The sequence below is a fragment of the Lates calcarifer genome, linkage group LG10 (assembly GCF_001640805.2).
Source record: "Lates calcarifer isolate ASB-BC8 linkage group LG10, TLL_Latcal_v3, whole genome shotgun sequence".
Lineage (NCBI taxonomy): Eukaryota > Metazoa > Chordata > Actinopteri > Centropomidae > Lates > Lates calcarifer.
The window spans coordinates 13,196,911-13,215,816 of record NC_066842.1 but is presented as its reverse complement, the minus strand read 5'-3'; the positions used below and the strand labels follow the sequence as shown (position 1 = coordinate 13,215,816).

Below are 18,906 nucleotides of genomic sequence, written 5' to 3'. Positions count from 1 at the left end.
TAAAGCATATGCGATTTGCAAAATGATTTTCGGCATGAATCGATTCAGAACTACAGAAGATACTTGATTCTTATGTGAATATTTTTTTCAGCCACCCCTATGGAATTAGTTACAGGAGATGTCAGTGTACAAAGGGCAATACGGAACTGATGAAGATTGCAAAAGAAGATCAAATGTCAGGATTTTGATCACTGGTTTTTATTTTGACTTTGATGGTGACTGCCCCCTCTATTATCCTCTTTGTTTCTAAATAGATAGAATATAATAAGCCCGCTACAATGCAAGGTCAAGCACATTTAACCCTAAACATTTAGCTTATTCCACTGTCACATCTGCATCATCAAATTAATGTCAAGCTACCACGCATTTTTTTCCTCTGTGAGGATAAACCTTTGTGACACACACAGCAGGGAGGATCCAACAAGTCTCTTTTCATTTAACTCAAAATGAGGAAGGCAGAATGATATGGGGCCAAAAGTCTTAATACAACAATCTTATTTCATGGAGGATACTGCCCTTTACCCCTTTTTTGTGCCTGTGAAGTTGATTTGAAGTCATGGTTAGTCCTTTTGATATGAGGTTAGGTCAGACCAATTTGCCACCTGGCGAGGAAGGGGAAGTAGGGAGGTACATTTTTTAATTGTCAGGTCACTTGGTGCAGGGACAGAAGATCCTTTGGGCACATTGTCTGTCTTTGTGTGAGGGACCAGCCATCTGAAATCCCCCACCTCATTATGCGAGAGGGAAGATTAATTGACCAGTTCACTAACTGGCAGCCTGAAGACTAGATCAACTTAGCAAGGGAACTCACCAATTAAGACTGGACTACAGCACCTTTTCTTATACCAAGAGTAATCCTTTTTATTATCATTAGTCTCTACAGTCCTGTGAGGAAGATCAAGGCTAAGCTGCCCCTTGTCAGCATCACAAAAAAGACTACAGGCTGTGACAGCATGATTTAATGTTAGTGATAGCACTGGGTTACTCCAAATGCTGCCGAGCTGGAGTCACCTCAATAAGGTTGCAATAAACATGCACTTGCATGAACTAATCAATTTAATTAACAACAATGTAATATATATATGGTCCAAAGCAGTTGTAAATGTCAGTGGGTTGTTATATCTTTTTTTTTCCCCAACACCTATTCCCAACTAATCTAAACAAACAGGAGGTGTTATACAAGAGAGTTATTATTCACCAACTGGAGGCCAGATATATGACTTTCATGAAATCTTTAGGGGACTGCATCCTTGGATTATGCTGTACATCACTCCAGGTCATAGAAACTGTATTACAAATATAACAACTGGGTGTGTGTAAAAACCCAATATGACGATTCTTTCATTTTGCAGCTGAAGTCCAGGCCAATTTCCTCTATAAATTGCTGCACCAATGTGACATTTTGGCTAAGATTAACCTTACAATAGCACATACTTTATTTCCTTTTTCTCAAAGCTTTTAAAGTTTCTTATCAATCTTTTTCTTGAGATTTCAATTTCAGTGAGGGATGCTGTAGCAATCATTCAAAAGCACACACACCAGCACTTGAATTCACACCTGTGATTTTTCAAAAGCTACCACAATGAAAGCTTTTCAAAACAGCTTTAAAGTCTTGAGACACACAACAAAGTATGTTTTATTTTTACTATTTTATTTGCCTTATTTATAATACATGGCATATCAGGCCCAAAATGCCATTTATATTCTTCAGCAAAAAGGTTGTTGTCAAACCACTATGTGTTGTGGTAAAACTAACTGGAGGGGATGGATATGTCATGACCACAGAGGTGTCAGAGATCTGGTGCCAACACCTGTCGGTTCCCAGGGAGCTTGCATCTCCAATAAAAATACTGACTTTGACATAAAGCATAAAACACATCCATACATATACACATAGCTGAATAGACACACACATTCTTGCTTTGTCTTTCATGCACACACAAATGCTTTGAGGGGAAACCGAGTGCTGAAAAGATGTCATCATCACTCTCTTCAGGAGACCATTATGGATAGAAAGCTAATATACTCCACAGATATTCCAGCATCTTTTTCACCAAGGGCTGCATATCCCTCGTGGGTGATCTGTAAAATTGGTTGACATTTTCCTGACTGCAATTAACCTTCGATTTGACTCTCAGTTTTGCCTGTCTTCTTATATTGTCTTCTTGAAAACATGGCAAAGGGATAGCATGGTCAGAAACAGCTGCATTGTTTCCTGATGTTGACCATCTCGTTTTTTTTGGCCTAATTGTTCTCTTTCCCTGTGGATGACCACCAAATGGAGAGAAGATGTACTTCATCAGTAGGTCATGGCATTCTCTACAGAAGGTTAATACAGTATTGCTCTTTGTTGTGTTGTGTAAAATACCTTTTGAAGTGAATGATGAGTGCCACTATGTTTTGTTCCTGTTACAACAGGCAGATATGTGTAACACATGCAGTAATATCATCAATGACCATTTAGTCTTCATGTTGAGAATCATCTTTTGTTTTTTCATTCTTTAAATATCTGAGTCCAATGTTATTTCTACAGCTCACTGGGAATCTTATTTTCTCTTAAGCTATATTAGTTGTGCTTGTACAGGTCAGTCACCTCTGTTCATCTGGATTACAGGGATTATAATCGTGTATTTTTCTCTATAGCACCCCTCCCCCAGATCCCTCTTTTTATCCTTTTCTGTGGTTCATTCAGAGGTCAGTGATCGCTTGTGTTTTGCAGGACTTCCCCATAAACCAATCTGACAGTTTACATGTCTCTTCATCATCTACAGTACACTACCTCCCCAGTCAGTCATAAATTACAGTTTTTATCTTCTCTAATTAGATAATCATGTTTTAAGTTCCTCGTGGTGCTCAGTTTCCTAGACTACAAAAAGAGAAGAGGAATTTAGTGCTTTAGAGGATTATACTTAATAACTAACATTAAATAAGCTTCTTACCGAGTACCAGATTTACAGTTGCTGTGATATTGCATTATGTGGCTGCATATGCTCAAAACACAGGTACATGAGAATTAGGAGTGTAATGATTCAATCATCTCACAATTTGGTACAAGGGCTCAGGATTCGATACACTCACGATACATCTAAGGATATATCAGGAAAGAATTAAAACAATTGGAGAAACGATTAGAGAATTCTTTTGTATTTCTTCTTGGTGTAAACTGCAAAAAAACACTTTTCAAATTTCCTGTTGCCACTAAACCCTGTTTCTAATAGCGTTTCCTTATTGCAAACTAAATTCAAATGTAAAAATAAAATCTTTCTCGCAGTTATTCTCTTATTCTGCGGTTTACAGAGCAAAAGAGAGGACAGTGTATTGGCCATAATATGAGGCAGTATTTTTCCCCTGGTACAACTATATTTCCATTTGTTTAGCCTAATTATGCTGCTAAGCTAGCAAGTGTTGTCCATCTGTGTACAGTGAGTTTTTTGGAGTTAATCAGCCTTAAAATTCTTTGGTTAGTTCAGTTTAACCTGCAGGAGTTTCTGAAGCTGTTCTGCTGCGACAGAGGAAATAAATTAATGACAACTGAAAACAACTTCACAGCATCTCCTGGCATCTCTATTGCAAAAATGAAATGCGGGGTAAATCTGTCAAACAGCCGAGAATTACAGCTGTTACAGATGATGAGTCTAAAAAATATTAACTGTCAGAGAAAACCATTATGCAAGAAGAATAAGAATGAGAGATGGGTTGACTCAATACAGTCACTCAGTCAGCTGATTAGTGGTCACTAGGAAAGCGAACTGTCTACAGACAACCGGCTGAACAGAACCCAGAAGCCAGATGCTGTTTCATTGCCAGAGGCTGAGGAAAGATGAGAAAATTGCAGTCCAAACCTATTCACTTTAATTCTTCTTTTACCAGTGTTATTTCGTATAGTGCACAGCGTCGCAATCCATATCGACACGTTTTCTGAAATCGCGATGCATCATGTCACAGTGCATTGTTACACCCATAACGTGCATGCATGATCATATAGAGTTGTGTATCTCCCTTGGCAACTCATATTTGGAAAGATGGTTAATGATCCAATACTAAAATAACACATTTGTAACAATATGATACACTGCAATTCAATTCCACTTCAATATGACTAGGCTAGTGTCAGCAGCAAAAGTTAGCATTATTTGCCTGTAAATTTACCATCTTTTAGAGGGATGCAGCACACTTGAAATTGCAAAGATATTGGGTCGTGATCACAGAACTATCAAATGTTTTGTTGCAAAAGGTCAACAAGGTTGAAAGAAATGTGTTGAGAAAAAAAGATGCTAATTAACTGCCAAAGATTTACCAAAAATCAAGTGTGAAGCTACTAGGAACCTGTATGGCTTGCCAGTAAAGGCCTTAAAGGTGACAGGAAAATGACATGGCCCCCTTCCTCACCTGACTTAAACCCTATTGAGAACTCGGGGGCTCTTTTTAAACAGGAGATTTATCATGAAGGAAAACAGTACACCTCTCTGAACAGTGTCTGGGAGGCTGTGGTTGCTGCTGCACAAAAAGTTGATCGTCAGATTAAGAAATTGACAGACTCCATGGATGGAAGGCTTGTGACAGTTATTGAAAAGAAGGGTGGCTGTATCGGACACTGATTATTTTTTGTGGAAATGTTAGAAATGTTTATTTGTAAGTTTTCAGTTGTTTGTTCATTATTTTCACTTTAACAGATGAAAATAAACAAGTGAGATGGGGAAAATATTAGTTTTTCATTTAGTTGCCTAATAATTCTGCACATCAATATTTGCCAAATAATTGAGCACACTGAGATAGCCTCTTAAGAAAGACAAAACCTGACTTTTAATTTCTTAAATATTCAGGTTTGAGCTTTATTAACATTTTGTATTGAGCAAGAGCACTGTAGTTGTTAAAAAATAAAATTAAAAACACAACTTGCCTAATAATTGTGCACGCAGTGTACTTTGATCAGGAAACAGCATCAGGCATTTTCACTTGATTTTTAAACAACAGAATTTAATTTTTCTTATGTTCTTTACATGAAGCTGATATAATTGTTTATAGATTTTTGTTTTTTTTTTCATGTCACTGTCATTGCCTACCCTCAAAAGTATCCATCAGGTCCATTGCAGCATTTTTACAGGTTCTATCCACTGTATAAAGTTGTCACAGCAGTGCACGAAGAGCACAGTCTTCTATACAATAATCAATATTTCAATGCATCTCATTCTCCCCATCTTCAGCAATGATTTAATGGCAGGAAAGTTGAGGTCATGTAGTGGTACATACACTGAGTCATAAAACCACAGTGCAGTGCCTGAACATAGCTGGCATACATTATTAAAATCCTATGGTCAGAAGGAAGCTCACATTCTATAAAACAACATAGCAAAGGCAGTGATGCTTGTGACTGCAGTTTGAACTCGCACTGAGGATACCAAGCATTAAAAGATATATATATTTCAAATATAGCCTATTACACGAAGACTTTCAACTCAATGTTTCCTGAGATCATATTAAAGGTGTAGTAAAAAATTACAATTAACCTACCCAGTTAAAAATTAGCTTGTTACTCTTAGCCACAAACACAATTTCTTAGTTTTTGTCAAACACCGTGGACATTAGGGAGCAGACTTTAGGATTAACCTCAAACCAGTGTACAGTTCAGCAGACAGTGAAGTACTGACATTTGTTAGAATTTTGTTAGGTTTAAGCTGAAAGCTAACTTTCCAATCAGGCTTTAGAAGACTAAATCTTCTTCTACTCTTCAACAGTCTATTATAAAAGTTTACCTGCACTGTGTCATTTTAAGGATGCTGTGGCCAGTGATATGGTTTAAGGAGGGAGCATTCTGTGAATATGAATGTTTTCAAACACATAACACTGTGAAAAAAGCTCAAATTTAAACAAGGTCACAAAGGCTTGTGCCCTTGTTTAACAGAGGTACAGGCTACAAACACAGATGGCATCATGATCCAGTACCATGCCCCAAATGTCCTAGCCCTGGTACACAGCTAGGGCGAGGTTATACAGAGCCTCAGATCTCATAGGGCTGGAGTGCTGGCTCAACGTCAATCACAGTAATGTTAGCTGACACACTGGTGAGGGTGGTGACAGGGCAAGGTTATGTGTCACTGTACGCTCATGGCCTGCATGAAGACCAGGACTGCAAGAGTTCTGTCTCATGTGAGGGGTCACCCTTAGGCTTTGGGATCCAAATTAATATACCCCACTACAGTTGTGCTGCACCTATCAGCAAATTGCCCCCCCAGTTCCCTGGCTGAAGGCCTTCCTTGCCTGAAATTACACCCACAGCAGCCTGAAATACACCATCATTGGCACATCATTATAATATGTAAGGATGCTTGCTTTTTAGCCACCATGTTTGCCCTCGATTGCTGTCCTCACAGATGCTTTGTTAACTTTATAATTTGTTGTCTAATATTCAGTTAAATACTGAACATTTTTATGGCAACGTAGTTTCAAATTTTAGTAGAAATTCTTTCTACTCCCCTGTTCATTGATTCTATTTACAAATGAGAATGGGGCATCAACTAATGACTTTTTTCATTATCAATTAACGGGCCAAGATTTTTTTGATATTGAATATCAAAATATATGGAAAAATGTCCATTACAAGTTCCCAGATGCCAAGGTGAGATTTTCACATTGCTTCTTTTGTCCCAAAACCCAAAATAATCAGTTAACAATAATAAAAATGGAGAAAATCATCAAATCTTCACATTTAAGAGGCTGTAACCATCAAATGTTTGTCATTTTTTCTAGGATAATCAGTGATAATCAATAATGAAAATAATGCCAATTAATTTTTTTGTCAACTGCAACTGAGCAATCTATTAATGACTGCAGTTTTAATGAATGACCACTGAGCTTAGGAAGACTTTTAAAACCAACCAAATGGGCAAATGCATATTTATCAAAATCCAAGCCATTTCTCTTAGTTCCTAAAAGGCATCCTGATGAAACACACAATAAATGATTAATTTGGTCTTTATCCAAATATCTTGAGAAAATATACTGTGCATTAATTTAACTCCTTAAGGGTTAAGAACGACTAAATTAGATACAGAATTACTGCCAACCCAGCTAAACCCATTACCACTCGAACAATGTTGTAGAGTTATATTACAACATGAGATTTAAACATGCAGTGATGATGTGTTGATTTCAATGTTCCTCTACTGGTGATGGATTGTTGAATTAGGCCCCTCTGAGTTGTGAATCACCTTCACCTGGGCAGTTGACATTTAATCAATAAACATCTGAACTGTTGCCATGACCCTGAGCCATAAGAATTCAATTTGGCCTCCCCATACCAACTGCTGCAGGACACCCGCGGATTTCCGAGACAAACCTCCAGTCACCTGTGGTTCATCTCAACATCCACTCAGCTGATGAAAACAAAAATCTTATGCTCTATTTTTTGCGAGACAAATAATCAAATGTTTCTTACAGTGTATGGCAACAGGATGTAATCAGGCTTGTGTCAACATGTCAGTAACAATGAAAAGAATTACTGATGCTGACATGAAAGATTTACCCTTGTCATGCATGTAGATTATGCATTCACTTGCCTTCAAAACTTTTTAAAAAATCACAAGACTTCCTGTGAGGATTGTAATTTTGATGAAAATTTTAGCTCCCCAAAGCCCCAAGCCATTTCATCTATCACTGCACTGATTCAACTAGTGCTATAACTATAGTTATAGCATGAAATATCTGCATTTAAAGGTTTTGTCAAAGAAACAGTTAATGAGTGTACTGTATAAAGCCAGCTGTTGTGCATGCATATGTAACATTTATGTGTGTTTTTTTAGGGGCAACAGTTAATTTAATAAAATTATCATTTAAGAAAAAACACTTTTTGTATTTAATACAAAAAAATACAATATACTGCAATGTGGCCATATAGCAATGAGTTCATACATGTGGCATATATGAATCTTTCACCTCAATAAATATTTAATCTTTGTTCTGAATCATTTAAAGCAAAGCCCTTTCTGTTGTTCTTCGGGCAACATGTGCATGCAGTGTACACGGCTTTATCTGCACTTCCCCATTCCTCCCTTTTCCCCCTCTCTCTCTGTCTCCCTCTCGGTTTCCTCTCTTTATCTCTCTATCTCTCTCTCTGCCAGTTGGACAAGCTGCTCAGTGGCCCTGAAATATGGCACATTATGCCGCTCTGTTGATCATCGTTCAGTGCTACACCCTGAATCTGAATGCAATGTAAATGATATGATTCCTTCTAAGGCAACATTAACTTTACTATCGTTCAGCTTTTTTCAAGTGCAAAGGTTGACTTCATGAGACAATGAAGTCAAGAGTAAGGTTCACTTTAACTTAATGCGGTGGCTGTGCTGGCAAAAAACGTAACACTAACGAAAACAATTTCTAAGCAATCATGGTTTAAAGAGCAATAGTATGAGCACATGAGATCAATGACTATTAAACTTTTAATTAAGAGATTGGTTTATATCCTTAAACAGTCACTTTGAGTTGACTATGCTGTCTAGTTAAAGGAGTCAACTGGAGGTCATTTGTGGTTTCTGGCTGAGTGGGTATGCATATGTGGAAAGAAACACTAGAATATGCATGACTGCTATTAAGTTCATGTTTAACCAGTCTTGCTTGTAGCTTAGCCCTGTATCAAATGTAATTTAAAATAACATACTGTATTTCACAGAAGGCAAGAATCTAACTACTGAGTATAAGAAATATGCTGTATCCATGACAAATTGCTCAAGTCGCAACCCAGATTAAAGCTTACTTCCACAAGTTCATTCAGTAATAGTATTTGCCTTCTGCAGGGGAAAATACTGTGCATCAGTCAACAGGTCAGCTGCAAAAATTTGCACACATATTTGTCTAATACATGAAATTGCATAGTTCTACTAATGAAAACCGGGAATTTTACAGTTTTTCTAATCTTGAACAATTCACCCCGAACCATATAATTTAGTGTCACAGAAATTATTACTTCCATCTTCCAGTTTCAGCTCATAGAACAGAAAAGAGCTGTTTATTACGTCTCTATAGGCTGTTATCACTATTATCTTTCCATTTAGCAGCATACTAAGCTAATATCTCCATTAATGATCCATTTTACAACACACTGCACATGTTAACCATACTGCTGTTTGTACATTTGTCCCCATTTGGAGAAATGCTGCAACCTGGCTATACTCTCCTGCTGTAACAAAAATAAATAAATAAGATGAATGTATTCTTTATGTGTATTTGGTCGACTGACCTAACCTGAGGTTGTGTTCATGTTAGTCACATGCAATTCTAAATTAGTAGCATATGACATACCCATTCCCCCAAACACCATTTTCAGTTAACACAGAACCTTATCTGGACATTTTTCATGAAAATCTATGAACTATGGAAATTTAAGAGTTGTTATGTCCATAAGTCAACTTCCAGCAACTTGTTACAGCCTTCCTTTATTTCACCGTTTTGTATGGAACTAGCTAGGAACATAGGAAGATGTTGTCAGCCATCATTGAGCACAACACAATCAACACACACAACCAACACTACACCTATTTGCTGCGAAAATAATAATGAGCAGCGATGAGGTGTATTTTAATTCAACTGCACTCAACTGCCTAAACATGCACTACAGATAAAGAAAACACAAGGTAAAACAGGTTACCTGTTCACTCACCAACATTACTGAAATATATAAAGCAGAAAATAACTGAGTCTGACATCATATTGTCTTTACTATCAACAATCTTTACCAGCATGAGAAACTTTGAGAAAACAAACACACCCCAAGCTGACCAATCACAGTTCCTGCCGTCTCCTCATGATTAACACACACACCACAAATATACAAAGACAGCAACAGAAGAGATTCTATTCCATTCAGAAGAGAGATCTGTCTTGATACTGATATACTGATATGGCCTTAAGTCAGACTTGGTGTCACTTTCCACAAAGATCATTTTATTATCATTATATCAACATTTATGCTCAGTTTGTACAAAAAAAATCCCTGACAAGAAAGAAATGGCCCTACAGTATGGACAATTACATTTTTGAAAGAACATCTGGTCACATATTGCACGAACCTCTCACTTGCCAGTCTCTGTGTCACTTTCCACATCACCGTCTTGAGCACAGACAACTACAATAGCTTGAAAAGGTGCCATTGAAAAGTTGCTTTCTTGAATGTTTGAAGACTGGTTACGCCACGATTCAATTAGCCATGTGAAAAATGTTCCATGGTAACACCCGCCACTACACCAATGTCATGGTCTGTGTGATAACAACAGAACTTACCTCATAACTTCTGTCTTTATGCCCCAGGTGCTCTTTCTCCATATGAAACTCTGATGCCTGTTTTAACAACAAGTATGTCATACTCTGATGTCTGTTTTGACAACTTTTTTTTGTTCTTACACTTACTATAAATTACCAAAAAAAGACAGTGACTACAAATCACAAGTAACTATCACATTAGGTAACATCATAGTTCAGTCTAAATTCTCACCTGTTCAGTCTTCCCTCTCCGTTTGGCTTGGACTCCTATTCATATTTTTCCTTCTGATACTGCACCTGTATAAATCATAGGTGAGCTTCAATATTAATGTCATACTCTTTGTATAATTTATTTACCATTAGGTCAACCTTATCCAAAGAAAAAAAAACTTGAACTGCAGCATGTTTCTGGCACAGCACTTTTACTCTGAAGTACTGTTAACCACTACAGAGCAGCACTTCAACATGCAGCATACTATAGATTTTACAGAACCAAAAGACTAGCTAACGCTGCAGCCAAACAGTAGCCTCCTCTTTTCTGTGACAATAACCTTGGACATTATAGTGGCTCACTCTGAAGTCTTTTCTTCTATAAGCAAAGACTGGGAGAAAGCCAGCCAACTCCACAACACAGACAAACATAAATATGACATGGAAATTATACTCCGTTTTTAAATGTTAGTATGCTATACAATTAAAAGTACTACAATAAAGTATACGGTGGTTTTTAAAGTGGACACTGAGGCTAGTTGGAAACCACTCCGGATTATACAAACAAATTCAAGTTTTAGTCGATTCTGGTCCACAACTGATTGTCCCCGCAATGATTAAAAGTACCTGCATCTTAATATCTAGCTAACCAGAGGCTGCCGGTTTTCTTTTAGCTAATGTTTTTGGGCTGAGTTTTTAAGACACGGCTAGCTTACCGTGGCTAACGCCCCTCCATATTTAGCTCATTTAGCTGAAAAGTGGTAAATTTACGCTATTTTTCTGCTTTCTACTTGTGTGAGTAACTTTAATTTAATTTAATCTTACGTTTTAAGGTAACAATTTGAGACTTTAAATCATTATTTGTTTACCATTTATCGTCCTGGGCACTGCACAGCCTCTGCGTGCCAACCGAGCTTCACCACACAGGTGTTTGGGAAGACTAATTAGCAAGGCGGAAGAGACTAGTCCACGTTAAACACCGTCTCAACCCCATTTTAGACGTACATCTCATCGTGTCGGCGATTTTCATGTCGATTCTCACGTTTATAACAAGCCCAGAGTCACTTTTCTGCTGATTAAAGTTGTACATCTCATGGGAGGTTAAGCAGTTCCATTTATTCAAACAAATGCGGGCTGTTCGGGATTGGCCAATCGGATGGATGACGTTTGTTACGCCCCCCCTACACACGCAACGCAGACGCACGAATCAGAGAAGGCATTTTAAAACGACGTTCACAGATTCGTGACTCACCTCCGATGTGTCTACGGTACCCTGTGTTCTTTTTGTAGTTCATTCTGTCTTACCAGGACACGTTTAATTGTTGGTCATTTGTAATACGGTGTTGGTTATGGTAATCAGTGGTGAAAACCTTAATATTTGTTTTTTTTGTTGTTGTTTTTTCAGGCTGTAATGTATTAATTTGTGGTCTAATTTTGGAATCACATGTTTATAAAATTTGCTTCACTGTCTAGATGTTACTGATGCTATTTTGAATAAATCAGCTTCTTTGAGGGGCTGTAAGTGATAGAATAATGCCCTCTAATGTCTCTTATACAGGATAACATACCGTAATTTCCTATAATCTATATAAGCCGCTACTTTTTTCACACGCTTTGAAACTTGCGGCTTAAACAATGATGCGGCTAATTTATAGATTTTTACGGGTTAACGAGCTTCATGCCGCAAAAACATTTAGACACCTGCGGCTTATAGACAAGTGCGGACAAGTGCGGCCTGTATATGTACTTTTTTTTTTTCTTTTTTAAATTTAGTGGGTGCGGCTTATAGTCAGGTGCGCTCAATAGTCCGGAAATTACGGTACTTACTGTATGCTAGCTGTTAGCTAAATAACCAGGATAACCTGAGCTGCTGCATGGTTGGTGTGTTATTTATAGTTTTTGCAATACACTGAAATAAATAATCAAGAAAAGTAGCACATGGAGGACATTGTCTAAAAAAAAACTGCTGCTGTCATCAGTCAGTCATCTCTTGGGTAGTATGCCTCGAAACCATAATCCCTCAAATCTTGTGTAAAAATTGATATTTTTCATCAGCTGGACACTGGACTTTTACTCCTGGAGTGAAATATTGACTTTCACTTAAGATAAACTTTAGGCTATTGTGGGGGGATTGCATTGGTCAAAGTTCTTCACAGGGTAAAAACAGTAGTCTGGTGTACACTGACCAGTACATTATGTGAAAAACATGGACAGAGCAGTGAAAAACTACATTATGCTGACAATGGTTTCAGCTAATCCTGGGGTTTAGAACTGTGATTGAGTTGATTACATTATTTTATTGATTGGGTATATGCTGTGGGGCTCATATCTTTCTTCCTAATAGTGCTCACCATGCAGGATGTGGGGCAGATTGCTGGGTATGTTTTGAGCTTTGCTTGCTCACTGCTTGTAGCCTATATGATATGATAGAAGGAGTTCTACTCTATTTTTGCGGTGGCATCCACCAGGCGTAAGCATTACTTCAATTGTTTTGGCTAAACTAACAAGCTAATGATTCCATACCTGTTAACAAAAGCGGTAAATAACAAAGTAGGATCAAAATAATGCTTTGTCCCATGCCACAAATGTCTCAGCATCACTTTCTCCTGATAAACAACCCTGGTAACAAGAGATATGAAAGAACAATAGCCCCATCTAGTGGCCTAAGAAGGCACCACCACTACCCTGACCTTCCTTAAACCTCTTTGGCTTCTTCCCTGAGGACCCAGGGAACCAATATTCACTTTCTAGCATCCTCTCAGCCTAAGGCCATGTGCTATTGCTGTCTTCACCAACACCAACACCAACATGTCTCATACTGGGAAACCCACAGATGGATAGTGGAGAGGAGGAAAATTTACAGCCCCCGTGCTTCAATGGCTTAGATGAGATGTAATGATGACTTTCTACCAACAGATGTCAGAAGGAAAGTAGCTTTTTAGTTACTAAATATTAAATAGCATATAATTTTGAAGAAAATACCTTAAAAAAGAATGCTCATATGCTATTTTTGTATTATACACCCTCAGTTTATAATTGTATATTTTGATAAGTATATAGTAAGCAATGCAGAGAGGGAACTGTAGTGGTGATGTTTTGTAAAATATATGCTTCAGGCACATTTTTAGTTAGAGCTGTAAGACATAAAAAAATGAACCGAAGCATGTGTGTTTTATTTTATTTCAAATATGAACTGCACACATCTTGTATATTTTTTTAGATCTAGTGTTCTCTGTGTTGTATACTGAAATGTTTGGAGCTAGAGTCTGTACTGTGGTATACCATCATATGATGAATATAACATGAATAAAATAAAATACCTGTAAATTTAGTCATATGCCTTGGTATGTAACTCGGTCTCTTTGGCTTCTAAGCTGGTTTTGATACACTTTTTCATGACTGACTTTACAGCAACATGTTCCTGTGGCCTGAATGCTTTCAATCATATTAAATTGTCCTAAACATTAGTGAACTGCATTTATTTTAGCTGGGTGTACCTAATAAACTGGGTGTGTATATCACACACTGCAGATAATCACAACATAAACAAACAACAACAATAAAAAAATAAAAAAAAAATCCTCATCATAATTCAATTCAATTCAACTTTTTTGGGGAGAGTTCCTTAGAAATAAAAATATGTTATTGTTATCAATGCTGTGACACATTCCAGAGCAGTGGGTGGCGGTAGAATAACTACTGTTTATGACAACCTCTTTTAGAAAGGGTAGAAGAAGAAGAAGTAGGCTAACCAGTAGCTACTGCCACCGCTTGTTGCTGTAATGTTAAAGCTAAGCTGGGACGGACTGTCGTGGGAAGGCGGTGGGTTGCGTTACTGTTAAAGCAGTTGGACAAGGTAACCGGGTGGAAAGAGCGCAGTCTGACTTTAAAAGTCTGTGAAACTGTATTTTCTATTGGTACCGTTTGTCCATGTGGTCTCAAACAGCACGAGCTTAAAGTGTCGCTGAGGCTGAAGTAAAGCAGTTCGCCGACTTGCTTTCTGCCACGGTGCCGATAGTTGGCTGAACACATGCAAGAGCTAAACCTAACCCTGCTAGCGTTAGCTATGCTGCCTTCAGGTGCTGCTTGTGGGCTCCGTCCTTCGACAACTTAATTTGTAAACTTACACTGCTGAGTAAATGACGTGTGTCAGTCAGGAATTCGAGATGTATGATGACCCATAGAAATATTGTGAACAGAGCTAACTTAGTTTGTAACCTGTGTTAAATAAATAATCACCGTCAGTACTTAAAACGCTATGTGTATTGATTAAGGTGCTGTCACTGTCCAGGTGCGGTTTAAACAAACTTTGTTTAGGTTCGTTTGGGATCGCATGCATTGACCCCGCTCGGGTCATAAGCAGTTCTACCGATCAGCCATAACGTTAAAACGGTAACTAGTTTCAGTGTTGTGACTGATCGGTGTATGTGACATTTAAAATATGATTTTTCCTGAGATACTACTTTTAGGTTTCCATATGGTCAAAGTTAACCATGGCAGCACTTTCTCTTGAAGGAAATAAACAAGGTATAAAGTAGAAACCTGGCTATCTGCCAGTCGGTTGAATATTTTTTTGTTTACCTCTACTGGGCTTGAGTCACTGAGATTCTCCGGTGAATGCATCAGTGCTGTCCACCCACTAAATATTGTTAGTCAGCACTGGTATGAAAATTGACTCTTGCACCTTGTGACCTTGTGAGTGTTATATAAGAAGCTGTATGTTGAGGGGAAAAATGTTCAAAATAGACCTGTAGGTTAGTCTGTTAGTCAACGGACATACAATTAATTAACAACTCAACTATTTTGATTATTGATTGATAATTTAAGCCTATTTCAAGTAAAACTCCAGTCATTCTCTGATTCTAGCTAATCCACTGTGACGATTTGCTGCTTTTCTCTGGTTTATGGCATTGTAAACTACATAATTAGTCAAATGATTAATGAAAATAATTGTAAGTTACAGGCCCAGATGGATTTTAACAAAAGAATTGTAATTTTATCTTGATTAATAGATCGAGGTGCTCAAATTTTAGTCTTGCTCTATCTATGCAAATCAAATTTTTTAACATAAGCTGAGATGCAACTGTAACTGACAGTCTTGAGTGCTTATTTAAATATGCGTTACAAAACATATATTTACACAGAATGTATATATGAATACAAAATCCTAACTAAGATATTAATTTAATTTGTATGAACTTGTTTGCTATACTTTCAATGTTGGAATTGGGATATTCCTCACAGGTTTGTGTTTCATCATGCGGCGGGGGGAGCACGTTCCACGGGCTTTCCAGGCCCCGGTGGATGTCCATGCCAGCGCAGATGGCCAGGTGTATATGTTCAAGAGGAGGCCGAATGAGTCAGCTGCGTCCTCAGATGACGAGGAGCTTAGTGTCATGGAGATGAAGCCACAGGTTTTCCGAGAGCTGGAGCAGGACAGGCTGAGGAACGTCCAGTTGCTGGAGAGGAAGGTGTTAGATGGTGACAATCTTAACAAGCTTGCACTACAATATGGCTGTAAGGTAAAGATTTTTAATAGTCACTAAAGTTTTTTTTTTTTTTATGATTTCTGGTCAAGTAATTGTGCTACATTGATATTAATGTACCTTCATTCCTATTTCTGCCAACAGGTGGCAGATATAAAGCGGGTGAACAACCTTATGCAGGAGCAAGATTTATTTGCACTGAAATCTATCAAAATACCAGTTCAGAAACACAGCTTTTTAACAGAGACTTACACAGACCTAAGTGACCCTCAAGAGGAGATGCCACATTCATCTACAACACTAGCAAGGCCTCAGGACAGAGCCAGAGCCCAGCCACATCTACAGGAGGTCACAGACTTTCTAATGGAGGTGGATAATGACATTGAGAAACTGATTCAGACTACAAATGATCAAGATGAGGATTTCTCGGATAACCCAGAGAAAGAGTCTAGGTTTGGTTTTAAAGGACAGGGCCTGACCGGTCATGGTGCAGACTGGGGGATCCAGTGGTGGAACGCTGTGGTTGCCATGCTTCTGATCGGCATCGTCCTGCCGTTATTTTACGTAATTTATTTCAAAACGGTAGCTGGTGCTTCACAGTCACCCACTGCCTCTTCAAACACCTCAGCATCGGGCTCCACTACAAGAGGACCTTAGTATTTTCAAGAACCAGGATAGTGCAGACTTGAGCCTCTGAAAACCAGAATCATTTTAAGACTGATGGGTGAGATGGTCTCAGAAGTATGTGACAATCAAGATAAATCCAAATCTCTTAACATTTTAGCTCAGTGCAATAACACCATGTGCCTAGCTTATGCCAGTGAATTTTACCTTTAATTAAACTATAACTGTGATGATTGAGGCAGAGACTTCAATGATTGCATTGAAGTGAAGCAGCTGCACACTGTCCTCATTTTTGTGTGATAATGTAGGGCACCAGCATTTCATCAAACAGCTTTCATAGCATACAGTTTTCTGACATGACATCCTTGGTACTGTGTAGTCCTGATCCTTTGAAAAACTCTTGATGCTTGTTGCGATCTTAGTTCCTCAGGTGCTTTACTGAATCTGAGGAGGTACTTTTGCTTAGGCCCTATCCACAACCTGCCTTTCCACCTCTGCCTTTCGTCAGTATCAACACATTAAATGTCATTTCAGTGTCAGGCATTAGCCGAAAAATTAATATCTGTTGCTGCACAATAACATTTTTTTAAACACTTCCCCAAAACCATGAAATGTGAGATATATTGTATTCTTCTGTTGCTAAAACAGTATGAGGTTACACTATAGCTGACATGGGTTTAAGCATTATTTGTGTGCCTTTTTTTTTTTTTTTTTTTTTTTTTTTTTTTTGGCTCTAACTTATTTTTTTGTGGCCTTGTGTTCATTGTTTAGACATTTACCATGCACCTCATGCCTTTTCTCTGGGTGTGACAAATGCCAAAAGTGTGAATTGTGTTTACCGTAACAAAGTGTTTATTTGATAATTTGCTATTTTTAAAATACAAGGTGTTGCATTTTGAAAATGACATTGTCTCATCTACGAGACCCCAGAGTGGGAGATTTAGGAAAGTGCCTTAAAACTTTATTGTCAAATTTATATTGTATTGCACAATCCCATCTTAAACTGTCTGATGGGAAGTTGAGTCCACCATGAACGGGTGGTGAGTTTGGCCTGGCTTGTCCAATGCACTTTTTAAAGTCTGAAGTATTTTAATTTAATGAATCTACAAAAATTATTATGTTGACATAAGTCTGAATCTTTTCATTCAGCATGTTTCTATTTATCACAGACTTGTGCTCAGTTTATAGCAACAGCACTACAAACTGCAGCCTCCACAATGATCACAGTTAAATCAACACCTCTTTAACACACTATAACCATCATGAAGGGAGGATTTATTGCAGGACTGATGTATTAGACTGCATTAGTTTTAGCCAGTTGTTCTTAATAAACTGACAGTTGAGTGTATTATAGTGTGGAAGTGTCTCTGTAGTGTTCTCTGGCATGTTGATGTGTCTTGTTTTTTGTGATTTGGGAATGTATAATGAGATTATAGATGCTCACAGACACATAATGAAGTGGCATAAAAGAACTCACTACAGCCAGTATACAACATACAGTACATATGTTATGTTTGGAATACTTGCAGTACCCACAGTTACCAAAAGATGACAGCAGGCGCAAACTGCTGTAGTGTGTGATTGTTTCTGGAGGGATGGAGTCAGACAATCTTATGCCCTCACTGCTCCTGAGTAAGACTAACTGTATTACATAGGTGACATGCTGATTTTGGATTACAAATGACTGTCAAAATTGCTTTTAATTGAATTTATTTTTTAGTAAATTACAATAAAGCCTGTGTGGCAGCTTAACGTCTAAGTCTTCTAGGTATTGCTAGAGTTGTAGGTCTAGTGAACATTACATATCAGCAGCTAAATAAAGCACTTTATGGAGAACCTGAACTTCTGCCTGGTCAGTTAGCAGTTTATTAAACAACCTCTTTAAAGGAACTAACTATGTAAGATGTGTGGCTGGACAAACTTGGACATAGTTACAGTTATATTTACATTAAAATTCAAAATATTAAAAGTATATGAGAAACAACTCTAGTGTGATCGTGATTTTTTAACATTTGCTGTGGTTTGTTACCTCAACACAATACAAAGATTGAAGTTGGATGAAGTTGCACTTACTTTCTAAACCAAGTGAAAAAGTCCAATGTTGGAGTACTGACTAAATTAAAGAAGAAACACATCATTTGTACACTCCTAGACACCATAGTTAGTGCTTTAAATTTGAACAAAGAATATACACATACAACAAAACACACAGTAGAACTGAAACATGATTTCACTCTTTATCACAAGCAGCAAGGCTTTAAAGGCCATAAGGCAAAATGAATTGGCTTGCTTTCCCCTTCTCTGCAGAAGTACAAGTACAAGGTCAGCAACAGAG

General features: G+C 37.8%; 1 protein-coding gene and 1 long non-coding RNA gene across 4 annotated transcripts in view; one reads left to right on the top strand and one right to left on the bottom strand.

The window, feature by feature from the left end:
• Positions 1-11,593, bottom strand: part of LOC108875105 (uncharacterized) — a 93,806-nt gene extending 82,213 nt beyond the window's left edge. Inside the window, exons 1-3 of the long non-coding RNA XR_001959818.1 lie at positions 11,331-11,593; positions 10,484-10,548; positions 10,273-10,329 (exon numbers count right to left, since the gene is read on the bottom strand). This is a non-coding gene — a long non-coding RNA (uncharacterized LOC108875105). The remainder of the gene's footprint in view (positions 1-10,272; positions 10,330-10,483; positions 10,549-11,330) is intronic.
• A 2,593-nt stretch (positions 11,594-14,186) lies between these two features.
• lysmd4 (LysM, putative peptidoglycan-binding, domain containing 4) lies at positions 14,187-17,919 on the top strand. 3 transcript variants are annotated; one of them, XM_018664408.2, is made up of 3 exons: positions 14,187-14,317; positions 15,706-15,983; positions 16,092-17,919. In XM_018664408.2, the coding sequence occupies exons 2-3, from the start codon at positions 15,720-15,722 to the stop codon at positions 16,602-16,604; spliced, it is 777 nt and encodes a 258-aa protein (XP_018519924.1). In that variant the 5' UTR covers positions 14,187-14,317; positions 15,706-15,719; the 3' UTR covers positions 16,605-17,919. The 3 variants fall into 3 exon arrangements, with proteins under 3 accessions (XP_018519924.1, XP_018519922.1, XP_018519923.1); XM_018664406.2 differs by having other exon boundaries at positions 14,228-14,283; XM_018664407.2 differs by lacking the exon at positions 14,187-14,317 and adding an exon at positions 14,328-14,988.
• Positions 17,920-18,906: the final 987 nt, after the last annotated feature.

What these genes read in the sequence shown, in the direction of transcription:
- lysmd4 (XM_018664406.2), top strand. Translation starts at nt 14,244, where the DNA reads ATGTTAAAGCTAAGCTGGGACGGACTGTCGTGGGAAGGCG. An exon ending in CGGACTGTCGTGGGAAGGCG is followed by an intron (nt 14,284 to 15,705) that starts GTGGGTTGCGTT and finishes TATTCCTCACAG; the next exon opens with GTTTGTGTTTCATCATGCGG. An exon ending in CACTACAATATGGCTGTAAG is followed by an intron (nt 15,984 to 16,091) that starts GTAAAGATTTTT and finishes TTCTGCCAACAG; the next exon opens with GTGGCAGATATAAAGCGGGT.